The sequence below is a fragment of the Mustela lutreola genome, chromosome 5 (assembly GCF_030435805.1).
Source record: "Mustela lutreola isolate mMusLut2 chromosome 5, mMusLut2.pri, whole genome shotgun sequence".
In the NCBI taxonomy this organism is placed as follows: Eukaryota; Metazoa; Chordata; class Mammalia; order Carnivora; family Mustelidae; genus Mustela; species Mustela lutreola.
Genome location: NC_081294.1, coordinates 65,689,885 through 65,706,250, shown reverse-complemented (window position 1 = coordinate 65,706,250; position 16,366 = coordinate 65,689,885). Strand labels below are relative to the sequence as shown.

Genomic DNA, 16,366 nt, shown 5'->3' with positions numbered 1-16,366 from the left:
GGGGCGTGGGGGCGCCCCGGGGCAGGCCGGGAAGGGGGGGCGGCCCTCCCCCTGGGCCGGGCAAGGGCGGCGCTAGGACCGAGCGCGCGGAGGGAGCGAGCCGGGCGGAGCCTGCGCCCCCCGCCCCCCGCCGGCCGGCTCCCCTCCCCCGGCCGCTGGCTCGCTCAGCTCGCAACGCTGCAGAGGCTTCGAGGCGGCGGCGGCGGCGACTCCTTCTTTCCTTCCCTCCTCCACTGGACGTCCGTCCGTCTGTGCGTCTGTCCGTTCGGCCTCGGTCCGGCCAGCAGCATGGCCGGCGTCAGCTTCAGCGGCCACCGCCTGGAGCTGCTGGCGGCGTACGAGGAGGTGATTCGGGAGGAGAGCGCGGCCGACTGGTGAGCCCCCCGCCCCCGCCCCCCGGCCCCTTTGTCCCCGCGCCGCCGCCGCCGCGCCTTTGTTTCCACCCGGCTCCGCCGCCCTGCAGCCAAGAAGGGAGGGGGAGACCCCGAAATGGTGCAGCGGCCCGGGAGGGCCAGGGAGGGGCTGCCTTTGTGCGCGCCGGGGGAGGGGCCGGGCCGGGCCAGGCGGGGCACTGCCGGGCCCCGAGCGCCCACAGGCGGTCCCAGTTGCGCGGTGGGAGCGGTGGCCGGACGCCGGCCGGAGAGATGCAGGTTCCAGATGTGTGGCCCGGGGCCGCATGACCCTGCGGAAGCCCATCCCCCGCCCTCTGCCCTCCCGCCCTGGGCCCGGGGGACAGGTGTGCACGGGGCGGCCAAGGGCACCTTCGCCACCTTCGAGCGGGCGAGGACCGGGAGGGGACGAGGCGGGGACCAAGCCAGCGGAGCCAGCGCAGCCTGCCTGGCCCAGCCCGGCCCGGCCACAGCACAAAGGAAAGCTAGGGCGGGGGAGGAGCCGAGCGGGCTGGGGGCCGGGGCGCCCCGCCCACTGGGGGGCCTCTCCGAGTTGGGGTGTGATGGAAAGACGTTCATTTCCACATAGCAACCACCAAGCGACTCCTGTTCCCCTCAGGGGTCGCGGAGGAGGCAGAGATGAGTCCTCCTCTCCCCGACCCCGAAGGGGATTGCGGGGACTAGACAGCCGGGCTGAGAGATACCACAGGGACTGAACTGCCTTGGCTAGGTGGCCAACTGGGGTCCCTGAAGGAGAGCTCTCAGGCACACAAGTGTGGAGGGAGCCCCGAAAGAGGCATGAGAGAGTGAGTAGATCCAGTGAGCCCCTAAGCCTCGTGGTCCAGTGGCCAGAGGCTCTCAGCAACCTGGTGGGGGAAAAGCTGAGCTACCCTCTCCCCCTTCCCCAGAGCTGTGGGAGCGATTGGACCACCTGCTCTTGGGCTGGAGTTCCGAAGGTGGGGGGTGGAAGCAAAGGGGTCCCACACTGCCCCATTCAGTAATCCTCTTCTCCCAAAATACTCTGTCCTGGGACAGGTGCCCGTTCTCTTCTCTAGGACTGATCTCTTGGGAGGCGGGAAACTGAGGCACAGAGTGAGGATAGGTCTGAGGGACCTCACTGGGGCTGGCTTCACCCTTATCCCAGGAGGGCAGTTAGGTAGGGACACTGACCTGGGGGCTGGAGGCGGGCAAGATGGCCAGGCGTCCATGCCAAGGTACTGCAGCACTGGCGGACAGCCAGGCCTGGAGGGATGGACGCGGGAGACAAGCTCTCATGTCCTGCGGGTCAGTCACAGGAGAGGCCAGCACAGGCTAAGCCGGCAGGCGGCCCACCCATTGTCCCAGCCCTGCCCCAAGGGGGCTGAGATCATGGGAGGAGTTCAGGGCAAGTGGCCAGCTTGGCCTGGTGGAGGAGCTAGGCTTGGGGTAGGGGCCTTGCCTGCAGAGAGGCACAGCTTGCCTTAACACCCCTCTCTCACCCTCTGGTCTGGTGGTTACTGTCTACCATCACCCCATTTCCCTCTAACCTCTGGCAGCCCAGTGCAGGGAAACACAGCCACTGCTGGGCCATCTCCTACTTAGCTAGAGCCTGGGCTCCTACCTCCTAGCAGCATCCATGTGGCCAAAGCAAGTTATTCATCACTGGCATGCGTCACCCCCCATCTGGGTTGTGTGTGGGACACACACACACACACACACACACCCTTGCACATGCACACATTTGGTCAATCCCGAGGGCCTGGATAGCATTTTGTAAAAAGGGTGTGAGTGTCCCATCCTGCAGAGTGGGGCATGAGTACTCCCAGTGCCCAGTACAGAGCCAGGGGTACAGTGGAGTCTTAAGACGCAGGGGCAGACCCTACACTCAGAGACCAGAGGAGAGCATCTTGGGTACAGTTGCTATCTTGGTCAGGGGCATGGGCACTGCCCTCCTGTACCTTGCCTCCTAGGGGGAGCTCACTTCCAGGTGGCAGAGGCTTTGAAATGGACTGTTGCTCCAACTACTCACTGTGTTGACCACACACAAGGGTCTCCTCCTCTCTGGACCTCTTGAAAAGAGAAAGCAGGGATAGGACTCTGCCCTATCTGGGACCACCAGGGCACTTCCAGCTCCAACATGCTGAGAGTAGAATTGTCCTGAGGGGTTCACCTGCCTTTGGTCCCCCCACCTCAGCTGAATGCAGGATCTCCCAGAATGCAGTGGCTACATTCCAGCCCCACCTCACCCTCGCTCAGTGTCCCTGGCCTGCGCAGTTTCTTCTGCGAGTTGGTGTCAATATCGTGGATATTTACGGGGGCTGTCTTATGCTGGCCCCGGGACCCAGTGAGTGAGAGGTGTCAACTGTCTGAATCAGCTATCTCTGCTTCACCCAGCTTACAGTTAGAGGCATTGTCTATCTCGAGGGGTTGAAGCTAAAGAGACATGTAGATTCCTGGGCCCCCCATCCTGATACCTTGTGGTTTCACCAGTTCCTACTCATTCAGGCCTGGGCTGCCTCTGATGTGTTTGGAAGCTCAGATCTAATGAGATCTGCGATGGGCTCAGAGGCTTCTTGCCATCCATGCTGGGGTATGGTGGGTGTTCTAAGGAGGGGCAGCTTAGGGCAGGACTTCCTTGGGAGCTGGTACTGGGTGCCTAAGGATTTCAGCAGGGGGTGGGGGGGGGCGCCCTGAGGTAGAGAAGTAGGTCTGGCCCTTCTCTGGAGGGAACCACATAGCCAGAGGCTCTCTGGTGGGAAACTTGTCCACTTGTGTTTGTGATTAGGGAACCATGCAGCAATCCCAAGTGTTTAGTATGGATCTGGAGGTCTGGTTGGAAAGGCGGGCAGGGGCAGAGGTCAGGATTTGAAGGTCTGCTAAAGGCTTTGAACTTAGGTATTGTTTCTGCCAAGCAAGGACTGTAACAGTTAGCAGAAAAAGTTGGCCAGAGGTGGGTAGGCAAGGGTTGAGCGTGCAAGGGGTCCTTGGCAGGGCTGGTGTTCCTGGCCCTCAGAGAGGCTGACGAGTTGTCCCACGGGGGTGTGCTACCTAGAGCAGTGTCTGGCAACCAGGGTCTTTGAGTTCTGCCTCTGTTTCTGGTCTGTGGCATGGAGAGGGGCAGACCCCTGCTTCTCTGAGGGCCCTTTGTTCCCAGTGGTGGTTAGGATAGCCAGACAGGTGGTGGGACAGCTGTGCAGGGAGGCAGCTGCCAGGGTTGGGGCCCAGGCAACAGTTGGACCAGGAGCTTCCCAGCCCCACGGCCCACCTGTGTCCCTTTCCGGAGGGAGGGCTCCCGGAGAAGGGGGGTGGGGTGGGGGCTGGGGATCATTTGGCCCCGACGATGACTTGTGCTGACCTCATCTGAAACTGAGCCAGGCCCTCCTTTCCTTGCCTCCGCCCTCTCCTCCCTCCTCCTCCTTCTCCACCCCCGCCCCCTCCTCCCTCTTTCATCTTTCTCTTCATCCCTTCACTTCATTCCTTTCCCTTCTCTTTCTTCGTCCCCCTCTCCCGGGTTCTCCCTCCCATTCTCTTCTCCACCACCCTGTCTCTCCTTCTAACCCCCACCCTCCTCTGCCTGTTCTGGAAGTAGGAAAGGAAAGCATGTGGAAGGGGCTTGATACCTCCTGAGCCTCTGGGACACGGCCCCTCACCCTTGCTCCACTGGGTTCCCAGGAGGAGACGTCTCTGCCTTCCCTTCCATGAAGTGGGTGCTTTGCCAGTGCCGCTGGGGGGTGGCGGGGAGCCAGGGCAGAAAAAGCTAGGGAGGAAGAGGAAGGAGGAAGGCTCCTAGGGTCAGCTTTCTGGTGAAACTAAGGCAGAAGGAAAGGCCAGCATTCCCAGGAGGCCAAGGCCTCCTGAGCTCTGGCAGAGGCCTGGGACTGGGAGGCCAGGAGAACATTCCCACCGGGGGTCTGAGGCTGGGCAAGAGTGAAGAGAGTGACTGCGGTGACCTCATCCCCATTTCTGAGAGGCAGAGGTTGAGGCCAAGGGCATGTCCCCAGGGTCCTTTGTGTTCAGGAGAATGTGGCTAGGGTGGGCCCGTCATTTGCCAATTGCCAAGTTGTCATGGTTACCAAGGGATGCCCAGCAAAGAGAGCACCAGGTTCTCCTCCCCCTTCCTTGCCTTGGGGGGAGGGGTCGTGGGTACTGAGAACACGCCAGGTAGGTTCCCGGCGCTGGCCAATGGGGGCTGAGGATCCTGGTAGCCAGGGAACGGTAACCAAGGAACCGTCGCCTTGGAGTCTCCATCTCACACCCGCTCACTGGGTTGTAGGCTGCCAGGGCCCGAGCTCTGAGAATGGGACACATGGGCTCCCTCAAAGCCAGCAACCAGGCAGTGATTTCTGCCCCCTTGCCTATTCCCCACCTGACTCTCGCCTCCCTCTACAAAGACCCAGGCTGCCCCCCCATGGGGCTTCAGCCAGAACTGGGGCCTAGCCCTGCTATCATGATGACATGGCAGCGCTAGACCAGAACCCCTACTCCTGTCCTGCCTCCTCTGGGTCCCTCCTCCTCTCCAGAGCCATCCCCGCCCAAATTGGCGGCCTGGGCCCTGTCAGTACTCTGAGCCATCCCTCCCTCTCCCCAGGGCCCTGTACACATATGAGGATGGCTCAGATGACCTCAAGCTCGCAGCATCAGGAGGTAAGAATTCCAGCCATTCCTCTGCCTTCCTCTCCGCCCCCTCCTCCGGTTGTTTTCTTTCCCACCCTCCTGGCTCTGGGCCATCTCCCTGCCTGCAGCCAGCAGACCCACACTTGTCTGCCTGTGTCCTTCCTCCAGCCACCCCAAAGATCCCCAGGGTAGGGAGGGAGGGAGGGAGCCATGCTTGCTCTTTGATTATGAGAAGACTGAGCTTCAGAAACGGAGAGTGACTTGCCCAAAGTCACATAGCTAGGAGGGAAGGGGCCTGGCAAGGATGGCCCAGATCACATCCACTTTCTCCAGAGCCCAAGAGTTTTATTTTACCTCACTGGGCATAGCACTGTGTGAGAGGTGATGATGTGCGAAAAGTGAGACATGGGGTGTGTGAAGAACAAACACTTCCTTGGTCCTAAATCGGGCCCTGGGGGATTCAGACAAAGCTTGCTGCTGCCTGTTGTCCCTGTCTCACAGCAGCACAGAGCTGTGGGACCTCCAGATCTCTGGGTGTGCTTGCAGAGCCCATGAGAGGAGTCTTTCCTTCGGGTTCTAGGCCCTTTGCAGGGCAAGGGTTCAGGAGATGGGGAGTCTGGCTTGATACCCTCCTTATTCCCCCAGATGGGGGTCTGCAGGAGCTTTCCGGCCACTTTGAGAACCAGAAGGTGATGTACGGCTTCTGCAGCGTCAAGGATTCCCAGGCTGCTCTGCCCAAATACGTGCTCATCAACTGGGTATGCAGCCGCGGGCTGGGGAGGGGAGGGAAGGCCCCAGGACACTTGCCCCTCTCCCCACTTCACCTACTGACACCACCAGAGAGAGCCCCACTAGTCCCTGGGGAAGACAACCCAGGCTCTCAGGCTGGTGCCCCCTCTTGTTTTTTTCCCAACCCCCTCTTTGTTGGGTACTTTGCAGGTTGGTGAAGATGTGCCTGATGCCCGAAAATGCGCTTGTGCCAGCCATGTGGCTAAGGTGGCTGAGTTCTTCCAGGTGCGAGTGGGGCTAGGACTTGTGGGGGCGGGGCCAGACCCCCAGGGCAGCGTCTCTCTGCTGGTGGGGGGTCACGGGATAGAGCCATGCTACCTGAATACACCTTCCTGCTGCAGGGTGTCGATGTGATTGTGAATGCCAGCAGTGTGGAAGACATAGATGCGGGTGCCATCGGGCAACGGCTCTCCAACGGGCTGGCGCGGCTCTCTAGCCCTGTGCTGCACCGGCTGCGGCTGCGTGAGGATGAGAACGCCGAGCCGGTGGTCAGTGTGTGCCTGGGGCAGGCCAGCCCTACCAGGGCTTCCCCTGCCTCCTCTGTGCCTGTTCATCTTCACCCTTTTGTGAAGGGGAGCTCCCAGAGCACTCAGCCCGTTTTCCTCACTCATGCCAAGCTGTTTGACTCTGTAGGGCACTACCTATCAGAAAACTGATGCAGCTGTGGAAATGAAGCGGATTAACCGTGAGCAGTTCTGGGAGCAGGCCAAGGTGTGGACCCCGGCCCCAGCTTTCAGGCTGAGCTGCCCCTCCCTGATCCCACCCCAAGGCACAGATCTGGCCTCTGTCCCCAAGTCCCTTGCTCATGTGTCCCACCTTGTGCGCTACCCCAGCTGAAAGAGGGAGTCGTTTTGGCTTAGCCCATAAGGTTTAGTTCCCAGAACCTTCCGGTCCTAGGTCAGGGTGGGTTGGAGGGGTGGGGGCGGGCCCCAGCTCAGGGCCTGCACTGCCTTGGTATGGGGGGTTGCAGAAGGAGGAAGAGCTGAGGAAGGAGGAGGAGCGGAAGAAGGCCCTGGATGAGAGACTCAGGTTTGAGCAAGAGCGGATGGAGCAGGAACGGCAGGAGCAGGAGGAGCGGGAACGGCGCTACCGAGAGCGGGAACAGCAGATCGAGGAGCACAGGTTGGCCCTGCCCCACCTTACGCCACCTGTGCCAGGCCTCGTGCGGACCCACCCTAAGGTGTGCATGCCTGCTTATCATTCCAGGAGGAAACAGCAGACTTTAGAAGCCGAGGAGGCCAAGCGGCGGTTGAAGGAGCAGTCGATCTTTGTAAGTTTCTGGCCAGGGCTCCCCATCTTCTGGTGAAAAGTGAGAACGGTCCCTGTGTGCTTGGGCCTTGGCAGGAGGTCTCGGAGGCATGGTTATCAGTGGCTTGGGGACAGTTCTGGGTGTTCGGAGTACCTCTGCATGGGCACAGAGTGTCCTAGAGTATCAGGCCAGTCACCTGACCATGGAGGTCTCTAGTCCCTGGCTGTGGAAAGAGACCTCCTTGAAGAAGCTTATTCTGTAGACTGATAGAGAAAATCTACCCTGACCTAGACCCTCACTGACCAGCCCCACCCCCCCTTGGAGCCTAAGAGGCTTGGGATGAAGTAGACACACTTACTGCACTTGGGGGGCTGGAGGCCCGAGTCCCACTGCAGTTGTGCTGCAGAGCCACATGACTGAGTTCGGGCCAGCCTTGGGAGCATCTGTGCACACGTGGGTGTCGTTCGAAGGGTGCTGTCTGGCCTCCACACCTTGGCATGGCCAACAAAGTCACACTGGAGTTGAGTCTTCATGCTTTGAATGGAATTTTGTATTTCGGAGCTGAGGTCATTCAGGTGGGAGCATGGTAGAGTTCCGACTGGGAGGCGGCCAGTTATCTGGCTGGGGCTGTGCTGGCCAGTTGTGCCATGAGGAACCAGACAGGAGGCTGGGAGGGCGGAGGCCAGACAGCCCTGCAGCCCCTGGCTGGAAGTGGCTGTTACAGTTCCCTACAGTCACACCAGCCCTGGTGGTGGGGACGGTGAGTGGATAGTGAGCTCCAACTTTAAGTGTTCATTAGGGGGGCAAGACTTTTCATAAAAGTAACTGATAAAGCAAGTTTATTTTAAATCGTGCCAAAATGTCCGTAAAATGTGCCTTCTTGACCATTTTTAAGTGTACGGTTCAGTGGCGTTAAGGTTCCCAACAAATTCACTTTGTACAACCGTCATCACTGTTTATTTCCAGATTTTTTTTTTCAATCTTCGCATATTGAAACTCTGTCCACATTAAACACTCCATCCTCATTCTCTCCTCCCCCAGGCCCCTGGCAGCTGCCTTTCTGCTTTCTGTGAATTTGATTACTCTTAAGTACCTCATTTGAATGGAATCGTGATTTTTTTTTTTCCTTTTGTGACCAGGTTATTTCACTTAGTACAGTGTTTTTAAGGTTCATCCACATGACAGAATGTCCTCCTTTTTTTTTTTTTTTAAAGATTTTATTTATTCATTTGAGAGAGAGAGAGTGCACACAAGCAGGGGAAGCAGCATACAGAGGGAGAAGCAGGCTCTCCACTGAGCAGGGATCCTGATGTGGGACTCAATCCCAGGACCCCAGGATCATGACCCGAACTGAAGGCAGAGCTTAACCAACTGAGCCACCCAGGCGCCTCAGAATGTTTTCCTTTTTAAGGCTAATAATATTCCATTGTATGTATGCCCACATTTTGTTTATCCATTCAAAGCGAGTCCACTTTGAAAAAGCTTATTTTGACAGAAATTTTCACACACACACACACAAAGCCTGATAAACTAGTATGGTGACTCCCTGAAGTGATCACTCTTCAGCAGTTGTCAGAGTTTCAGGCAAAGTCTTAAAGTCTCGTGCCATTATTAGTCTCATCCAGCCCTTCAAGTGTGGCTCATATGACAGTGACAATGGATGTTCTAGCAGGTCAGTGTGGTACCCTACAACTTCAGGCCCTCTTAAGAAGGTCCCATGTGAGAACTTTGGAATTTAGAACCATGAAATGCTTTCCTGTTGCTTAAGCTGTTGTTCTGCTTTCTTTTCTCTGTGAAGAATTGCCTGCCTTGTCTGAGTTCCCATTTTGCCTGGGCTGCCAGGGAGCTCTCATGTATCTGAAAATGCTAGGGCACAGCAGAGCTTTTGACCCTCTGATTAGTGTACTGATCTCACTTTCCACCCTGTAGCCCTAATTTGTTTCAATGTTTTGCTCTTTGTTGGTAGTTCAGGTTTTGTGGTGAGCTTGCCTCCGGTCCTTTTTCTGAATGAGGCAGAGGAATCTGGTGAGGTCCCCCAGGCAGGGCTGGAATACCAGCAGAGGCTGGTGGGATATAATTTATGGGAAGGCAAGGGGCCTGACTGGAGCCCAGTGGGCTGAGGAGCAAGGGAAATTTGATTGGAAGGAGAGAGCTAGGTAGGAGGAGGACTTGAGATCTCGTTCTGGAAGACTCAAAGCTGTAGTTGGAGGGACAACTCTTGAGGCAGGTACCTGGAAGGGTCACTGTCTTAAATTATCCTGAGAGAAAAGCTTAAGTTTTAGTTTACGGGCGCAAAACAAAGAAGCCCTGCGACTCCCCCCACCTTACCTGCAGCTTCTTCCCCCCTTGGCCTCAGCCCCTCGTGCCCCATTTGCCACACTCGCGGCAGGAGCTGCACTGATCCAGAAGCTTGGCTGTCGTGAATTCGGTTGAGCAAGCACATTCCACTGACATGTGCCACCACATGCCTCTGGCCGCTGAGACACAGATCTGACTGCTCAGTCCTTGTCACACACGGAGGATGGGGCAAGGATCCCAGAAAAAGGAAGTTAAGATACAGTGTACTCTGCAGTGTGTGCCTGGACCACCTCGTGGAGACCCAAATAGGCTAGGGACCTCTTCCCCAGGAGGCAGTGTTCACACTGAGGCTGGAAGCGGGAAGAGCTGGACCTGGCATGGGAGATGGGAATTTGGGGCAGGAGAGCTTGAGCTCCTGTGCGAAGGCGTGGAGGGGGGAAATGGCGTGCCTGTTCCAGGAACTGTGACCACATCATGCTACAGGGTGTGTGGGTGAGTCAGGGCAGGAGGCGAGTGTTAGAGAGGTGACAGGCTAGATCAGACAAGGGGAAAGGGGACATGAGACAAACAAGGGGCCCCATCTACATTTACTGCTGGGGTAGCAGCCTCAAAACTGCAGTGTAGTTAGCTGGTACAGTGCAATAGGGAATGATGGGGACTGCAGTGAGCGGGACAGCATGTGCCTGGGGTCAGGGTTCCTGCAGCACAGCTCTGGCCAATAGTTGCTTTGGGGTGTGTCCACTGTGGCCAGGACTTCTGGCATTAGAAGAGAAATTGGGAGATCCTGATTTTGGTATGAAACTCCTGATTTTTAAATGGTAACAACTAATATGTTTTTAAAATACCATTCTGGCAAAACAAAAGCTGTCTGTGGGCCGTACTGAGCAAGTACTGGTGATGTTGAGCTAGAAAAGATCCTGGTCTGATGTGGATTTTGGAAAGATCTTGTACGAGAGGAGAGCGAGGGACAGGTGGCTAGTGAGAAGCCCTTGGTCATGATGCCAGGATCAGGGCAGCAGTGATGGGGGTGTGGTTGACTGGGTGCTGGAGTAGGAGGCCCAAGAGCACTTGGGTACAAAGCAGGGAGGGCTCCTGAATGGTCCTGGATGCCTGGTCAGATCTGGGGGTGAAGGAGCAGGAGGAGTTAAGCGAGGTACGCAGGGGCCTGTCTGAGCTGGAGATGAGGTGGCCCAGGGCTTTGCAGGTGGAAAGAAGGAGCTACGTGACCGGCTAGTGCAGGGAGCCAGAGGTGCCACCACGAGGCCCCTTCCTGCCAGGTTGTGGAGAAAACGTGGGGCCTGTAAGGCAGCCAACAGCTCAGGGGGAGTGGGGTGCCCAGGACACTGTCCATTTGGTTTCCAGGGTGACCAGCGGGATGAGGAGGAAGAAACCCAGATGAAGAAGTCTGAATCGGAGGTAGAGGTGAGAGCTGGGAAGAGGGCGAGTGAGGTGAGCGGGGCTCACCTCCTCTGGGCCTGCCCTCACCCTTCCTCCGTGCCCCTAGGAGGCAGCGGCCATTATTGCCCAGCGGCCTGACAACCCGCGGGAATTCTTCAAGCAGCAGGAACGAGTTGCATCGGCCTCTGCAGGCAGCTGCGATGCACCCTCACCCTTCAACCACCGGCCAGGTAGTCCCAGGTCCCACCCCCACCTGACCCCAACTTCTCAGGTTTGGGGCCTGAGCCTCTCTGCGACTCTTTCTTGGAAGGGAAGCCTTGCCCAAGGACCCCTTGGAGAAGGCAAGGCCATTCACTGAGTGTGCTTTCACCCACCGGTTCCACGGTGGCAGGACCGAGAGGGGCTCAGGCTGGGGTCGGTGTTGGCCTCGGCTGAGCAGTGGGCAGTGCTGGAGGTCGTCTGGGCAGTTCTGGCATGGGCTGAGGCACCCCCCTGGCTGCAGGGAGCTGCCCCACTGGGGTTGAACTAGGTCTTGCCTAAAGGGCTGCGGGTGCATGTGGGGCAGGCTCTGACCCTAGGCCTGAGTTTAAGCAGCCTGGAACCAGCGCCCAGCGCAGCTTCCACCTCCCTCCACAAAGCACCCTTCCACTCCATCCGCTGCTCTGCGTGTTTGCCCCTGCTGTGTGCTTGGCCCTGTGCTGGGGTTCCAGGGGTGGGGCCCACTGTCCCGTGATGCTTAGAGGCTGGCTTGGTGTGGCAGGCTCATTGCTGTGTGTGCCTGGCGCTGGGGGGAGTCATCTGATGGCTTGAGGCTGTGGCCTAGTATGGCTGATTGTGTGCCCTAGCTGAAGGCACTTTGGACTTCTAGGGCCAGCTCTGGGGGCGGGTGAGGCCTTGGGGCGGGGGTGGGGGAAACTGACCCTCTCTTGTCCTCTGTCTCTCTCTGTCTGTCTCTCTCGGCAGGTCGTCCGTACTGCCCTTTCATAAAGGCATCGGACAGTGGGCCTTCCTCCTCCTCCTCTTCCTCCTCCTCCCCTCCACGGACTCCCTTTCCCTATATCACCTGTCACCGCACCCCAAACCTCTCTTCCTCCCTCCCATGTAGGTAGCAGCCCCAGGCTTCAGTGGGAGGGGTAAGGAGGGCCCCGCTTCCCAGCAGTGCCCCCACCCTCACTCCCCTAGCCTGACCGCTGATCTCTGGTGTTTGCCCCCAGAGCAGGTACTACCTGCCTCTTTCCCTTGGCCCTGAAGGGGCTCTGGCCCCAAGGGGCCTGGCTTATAGGATTTGGAGCTGTGGTCTGGCCCCTGAGGGGCCTGGGGGGGCTCCCAGCCCCCACCCAGACTCCACACAGGAGGTGCTGGCCAGACCCCAATGTGGACAGTCCTGGTCCCACCTGGCTCCCTGGCCCTCCCTGACCAGCCTGGGGCTTTGTTTCACAGGCAGCCACCTGGACAGCCACCGGAGGATGGCCCCTACCCCCATCCCCACCCGGAGCCCATCGGACTCCAGCACGGCTTCTACCCCTATTGCCGAACAGATTGAGCGGGCTCTGGATGAGGTCACATCCTCGCAGCCTCTGCCACTGCCACCGCCACCCCCTCAAGGTGAGTGAGGGGCTACACCCTAGCTGCCCTGGGGCTCCCACCAGTCCCTGGGGTGGCACCCCCATGGGGCCATGGTGACAACTCAGGGATCTGAGCCCTCCGCCGCCACCCAGAGTGTCTTGCGGTGGCTGTGGCCGGGAGGAGCCCTGGTGTTGCGGTCCAACCTGCTGTCTCTCGACCTCAGTGGTTCTCCCTGCAGTGGGGATCGGCCTTCCTCCTGGCGCTGCCGAGCAGATTGAAGACTTGAGGAGATAAAGGGGGCTGCAGGGCCCAGGGGGTGTGCTGGAAGGCGCTCTGTGTGGAGCTCTTAGTGGAAGCCTTCAATTCTGGAAGCCGGTGACTCCTCAGTGGGTGGGCTGAGTAGAGTAGGGTGGCTGCCCCAGGCCTGCGTCCTTTCCCAGGATGCTGACCACATGCCTATCCTCCATGTGTGCTCTGACAGAGACCCAGGAGCCTGGGCCCAGCCTGGATAGTGAAGAGACCAGCCAAGAGGCCAGATCAGCAGCCCCTGAGTCCTGGGCCGGCCCCACGGAGGAGCCCCCACAGGCACCGGAGCCTCCCCCGGGGCAGCGCAGCCCCACGGAGGACTTGATGTTCACGTCTCCAGAGCAGGCTGTCCTGGCTGCCCCTCTGGAACCTGCCGTGGCCAACGCCGCCGCAGCTGACGCCCCGGCCGCTGATGCCATTGAAACCGATACTGCCACTGCTGACACCACTGTTGCCCACACTGTCACCCCCGCCACGGCCAGCCTCATTGACCTATGGCCTGGCAATGGGGAAGAGGCCTCCACAGCCCAGGCTGAGCCTAGGGTGCCCACACCTCCCTTGGGTGCCGAGGTCACTCTGGCAGAGGTCCCCCTGCTAGATGAGGGGGCTGAGGAGCCACTGCCACTGGCAGGCAAAGGCTGTGCCAATCTTCTCAATTTTGATGAGCTGCCTGAGCCGCCAGCTACCTTCTGTGACCCAGAGGAGGAAATAGAAGGGGAGCCCCTAGCTTCCCCCCAGGTCCCAACTCTGCCCTCGGCTCTAGAGGAGCTGGATCAGGAGCCAGAGCTGGAGCCAGAGCCAGAGCCCCACCTGCTGACCAATGGCGAGACCACCCAGAAGGAGGGGACTCAGGTGGGGCAGGGACAGCCTGGTGGAAGGGTTGATGGGAGGGCTTCTAGCAGGGGGTACACCCTTTCTCTGTCACCCACATTACTGGAGGGAAGCTCCATACAGTACTTCCTCCTTGGGCCTGCTTTGCTTTTTTGTCAAGGCAGGCATATGTTTCCCTGGAAACCACTGATGGAATCACTGGTTGCTGGGGAAACGAGCTCAGGCCTGGTAGGTCAGCCCTAGTCCTCCTGGGTGGGACCCAGTGACCTGGAGCTTTACTCCTGCAGGCCAGTGAGGGGTACTTCAGCCAATCACAGGAGGAGGAGTTCGCCCAATCGGAAGAGCTCTGCGCAAAGGCCCCGCCACCTGTGTTCTACAACAAACCTCCAGGTGAATACTGGGGTGGGAGATGGGAGGAATTCCGGTAGGGGGACTGGGTTCCGGTGTGAACATACGCACGTCCACACACACAATGGTTGGCGGTGCTGGGTTCAAGTGTTTGCACACACACAGCCACGGCTCCCAGGGGTTGGGGGACATAGCCGTGGATCTGCCGGGCCTTAACTCCCCTCCCTTCCCAATATCACAGAAATCGACATCACCTGCTGGGATGCAGACCCAGTACCAGAAGAGGAGGAGGGCTTCGAGGGTGGTGATTAGCAGTGGCACCCGCCCTCAGGCTGCCCCTGCCAAGGCCGCCCACCTGTGCCGGCCTCTGGCCAGACGGCCCGCCGCGCCTGCACTCGCAGCAGCTCCGCCTGGCACCCACTCCGGATTCCGGCCCTGGCCCGGGACTTGGCCGCTTCCTTACCCACAGGGCCTGACTTTTACAGCTTTTCTCTTTTTTTTAAAGTTGATAGGAGACTTGTACAGTTGACTGGTTTTCCTCCCGTTGGTAGTTGAGACGCTGTTGCAAATTCTACCCAGTCCCCGCCCGGTCCAGATTGTAGCTCTTAGTCCTCCCTGCTCACTCAAGCTGGCCGGGGTGGAGGCCTCACCCTACCTGGGGCCTGGCGTCGGGGGAGCTCTGGTGGGAAAATGTCCCACCTCTTTTCCTAGTTTTATGTTTCTTGGAAAAATATCACTTTGTATTCTCTGTCCAGGGCTTCAGATATTTTGCACGAATTTTAAAACATGGCAATAAATGGCTCGTGGGCTCTGGCTCCCTGGGACCCCCTCCCCGCCCATCTCTTGACCCCTCCCTGCCTGGCCCAAAGGAAGTCGGCCCAGCTGGGGCCCCTCAGCTTCCAGGCCCTTTCCTGCCCCCCTCCTGCTGGGCAGGTCCCAAGCTGGAGGCCCTAGGCGCGGATCAGGTCAGGGCTGTCAGTGGGGCCCGGGGCTTGGACGGCCCCTCCCCAACTCCTCCCTCTTTGCTTGGGTTCCTTTTTCACGTTCAGTAACTGTTTTTTGGAAAGCACAAACTTCTGTAACGGGTCGTGCTCATGTCTGTTAATAAAGAAATCCAGATCCCTTCGGGCCTGCGGCTCCGGGCCTCCAGGGGCAGATCTTGGGTGTGCCGCCTGCCCTGACCCCAATTCCCAACTCTTCCCACCTCCAAGGTCACTGGGGCCACCCTCACCTTGATCTGATGGGCAGGAAAGGTAAAGTCTGGGCCTTCCAGGGGAACCAGCCTATGAACTTAGGTTCCGTACCCTCAGGCCAGTTTGCAGACAAAAGGTGCCCTCAGGTTCTGTCCCACCAAGGTCCAGGCATGCCTGGCTACCAGAACCTTGGGCGCAAGCAGTGGGTGTCCCCTCCGCTTGTACCAAACCAGATCACACACCTTTATTTTCCTCAAAATGTAACAAACGGGGTAAGAAATCCCCCCCCCCCCCCCCGCAGTCCAAGGGAAGCATTTAAAAAGCCCCGCAGTCAGGCCACAAGTCCGCGCGGGTGGGGCCCAGAACGCCCGCGCCCTTCTATACGGCTGTAGTCCTCCCAAACAAGGGGATGGAGACCGGCAGACGCCAAGCTCCATGCTCCAGCGGCTCGCGGCTGCTGAGCTCGGAGTCGGTCCAGCTGGGGAAGACCCGGCGGCCACGGTCCGCTTGCAGACAGAGCGCAGGGCAGGGTGGCGCGGGCCGTGGAGCGCTGGGCAGGTGCAGTGCCGATGTGTAACCCCGGTCCAGGAAGAGCGGCTTGTAGCTGGGCGGCGGCTGCTCCTGTTTCTCCGAGCTATCTCGGCGGCTCAAAAAGGGTGTGACGATCTTGCGATAGAGGCCGCGCGTGTCTGTGAGCACCTCACTGTAGGGCGGCGGCGGCTCGGCCATCAGCACCGCCTCTTCATAGCACGGTGGCTTGGACATGTCCGATTCCGCTGCAGAGTAGGAAGCGGTCCGAAGGGTGAGGCCCCCGGTCCCCCTACGGAGGCCTTGGCCAGTTGCCAACCCCAGGCCCAGCCCGCTTCCTCCAAGATACCCAGAGAGGCTGTCCAGTGGAAGCCTCACTGTCAGCAGCGACCCCGCCCACCCTTAGTGGCCCGCGTTGCACCTCCACCCTCCGGCGGAGGTCTGGACTTACCTTGGCGTGGGTAGCTCCAAGGCCTCGGCGGCACCGCTAGGTGCGCCGGCGGCGGGTGCGGAAGTGCGTGCGGGTGTGCGTGCGGGTGTGCGTGTGGCTGCGCCGGCCCGTGGTGCAGCAGAGGGTGGACGTGCACGTGCTGATGCGCGTGCGCCGGCGCCTCAAGGCGGCCGCGCTGCGGTGGTGGCGGCGGCGCCAAGCCTGGGGGGCTTCCAGCCAGGCTGCCCTCGAGCTCCAGGGGTTCCAGCTCGAGGGCGCGCAGGTTCTGCTCACGTAGTCGCTCCTCCTGTCGCCGTTTGAGGCGGCGGCGCAGAAAGCTGCAGAAGCAGCAGAGTAGGACGATGAGACCCCAGATGAGCCAGAAACCGGCGAAGCACGTGAGGAACGTGTAAGTGCCCTGGGACATAACCATGGCGGCGGCGGGGCG

At 59.5% G+C, this 16,366-nt stretch overlaps 2 protein-coding genes across 3 annotated transcripts; one reads left to right on the top strand and one right to left on the bottom strand.

Annotated features, from left to right (window-relative positions):
• The first annotated feature begins 109 nt into the window (after nucleotides 1-109).
• Nucleotides 110-14,895, top strand: DBN1 (drebrin 1). 2 transcript variants are annotated; one of them, XM_059174437.1, is made up of 15 exons: nucleotides 110-374; nucleotides 4,957-5,012; nucleotides 5,628-5,740; nucleotides 5,922-5,996; nucleotides 6,113-6,259; nucleotides 6,405-6,482; nucleotides 6,742-6,893; nucleotides 6,978-7,041; nucleotides 10,681-10,740; nucleotides 10,823-10,946; nucleotides 11,680-11,817; nucleotides 12,157-12,321; nucleotides 12,764-13,440; nucleotides 13,707-13,809; nucleotides 14,009-14,895. In XM_059174437.1, exons 1-15 carry the CDS (start codon nucleotides 289-291, stop codon nucleotides 14,077-14,079), a joined length of 2,109 nt encoding a protein of 702 aa, XP_059030420.1. In that variant the 5' UTR covers nucleotides 110-288; the 3' UTR covers nucleotides 14,080-14,895. The 2 variants fall into 2 exon arrangements, with proteins under 2 accessions (XP_059030420.1, XP_059030421.1); XM_059174438.1 differs by lacking the exon at nucleotides 11,680-11,817 and having other exon boundaries at nucleotides 115-374.
• A 352-nt stretch (nucleotides 14,896-15,247) lies between these two features.
• On the bottom strand, nucleotides 15,248-16,356 carry PRR7 (proline rich 7, synaptic). The gene is made up of 2 exons (XM_059174444.1): nucleotides 15,940-16,356; nucleotides 15,248-15,736 (listed from the first exon to the last, which is right to left on the bottom strand). Exons 1-2 carry the CDS (start codon nucleotides 16,349-16,351, stop codon nucleotides 15,339-15,341), a joined length of 810 nt encoding a protein of 269 aa, XP_059030427.1. The 5' UTR covers nucleotides 16,352-16,356; the 3' UTR covers nucleotides 15,248-15,338.
• Nucleotides 16,357-16,366: the final 10 nt, after the last annotated feature.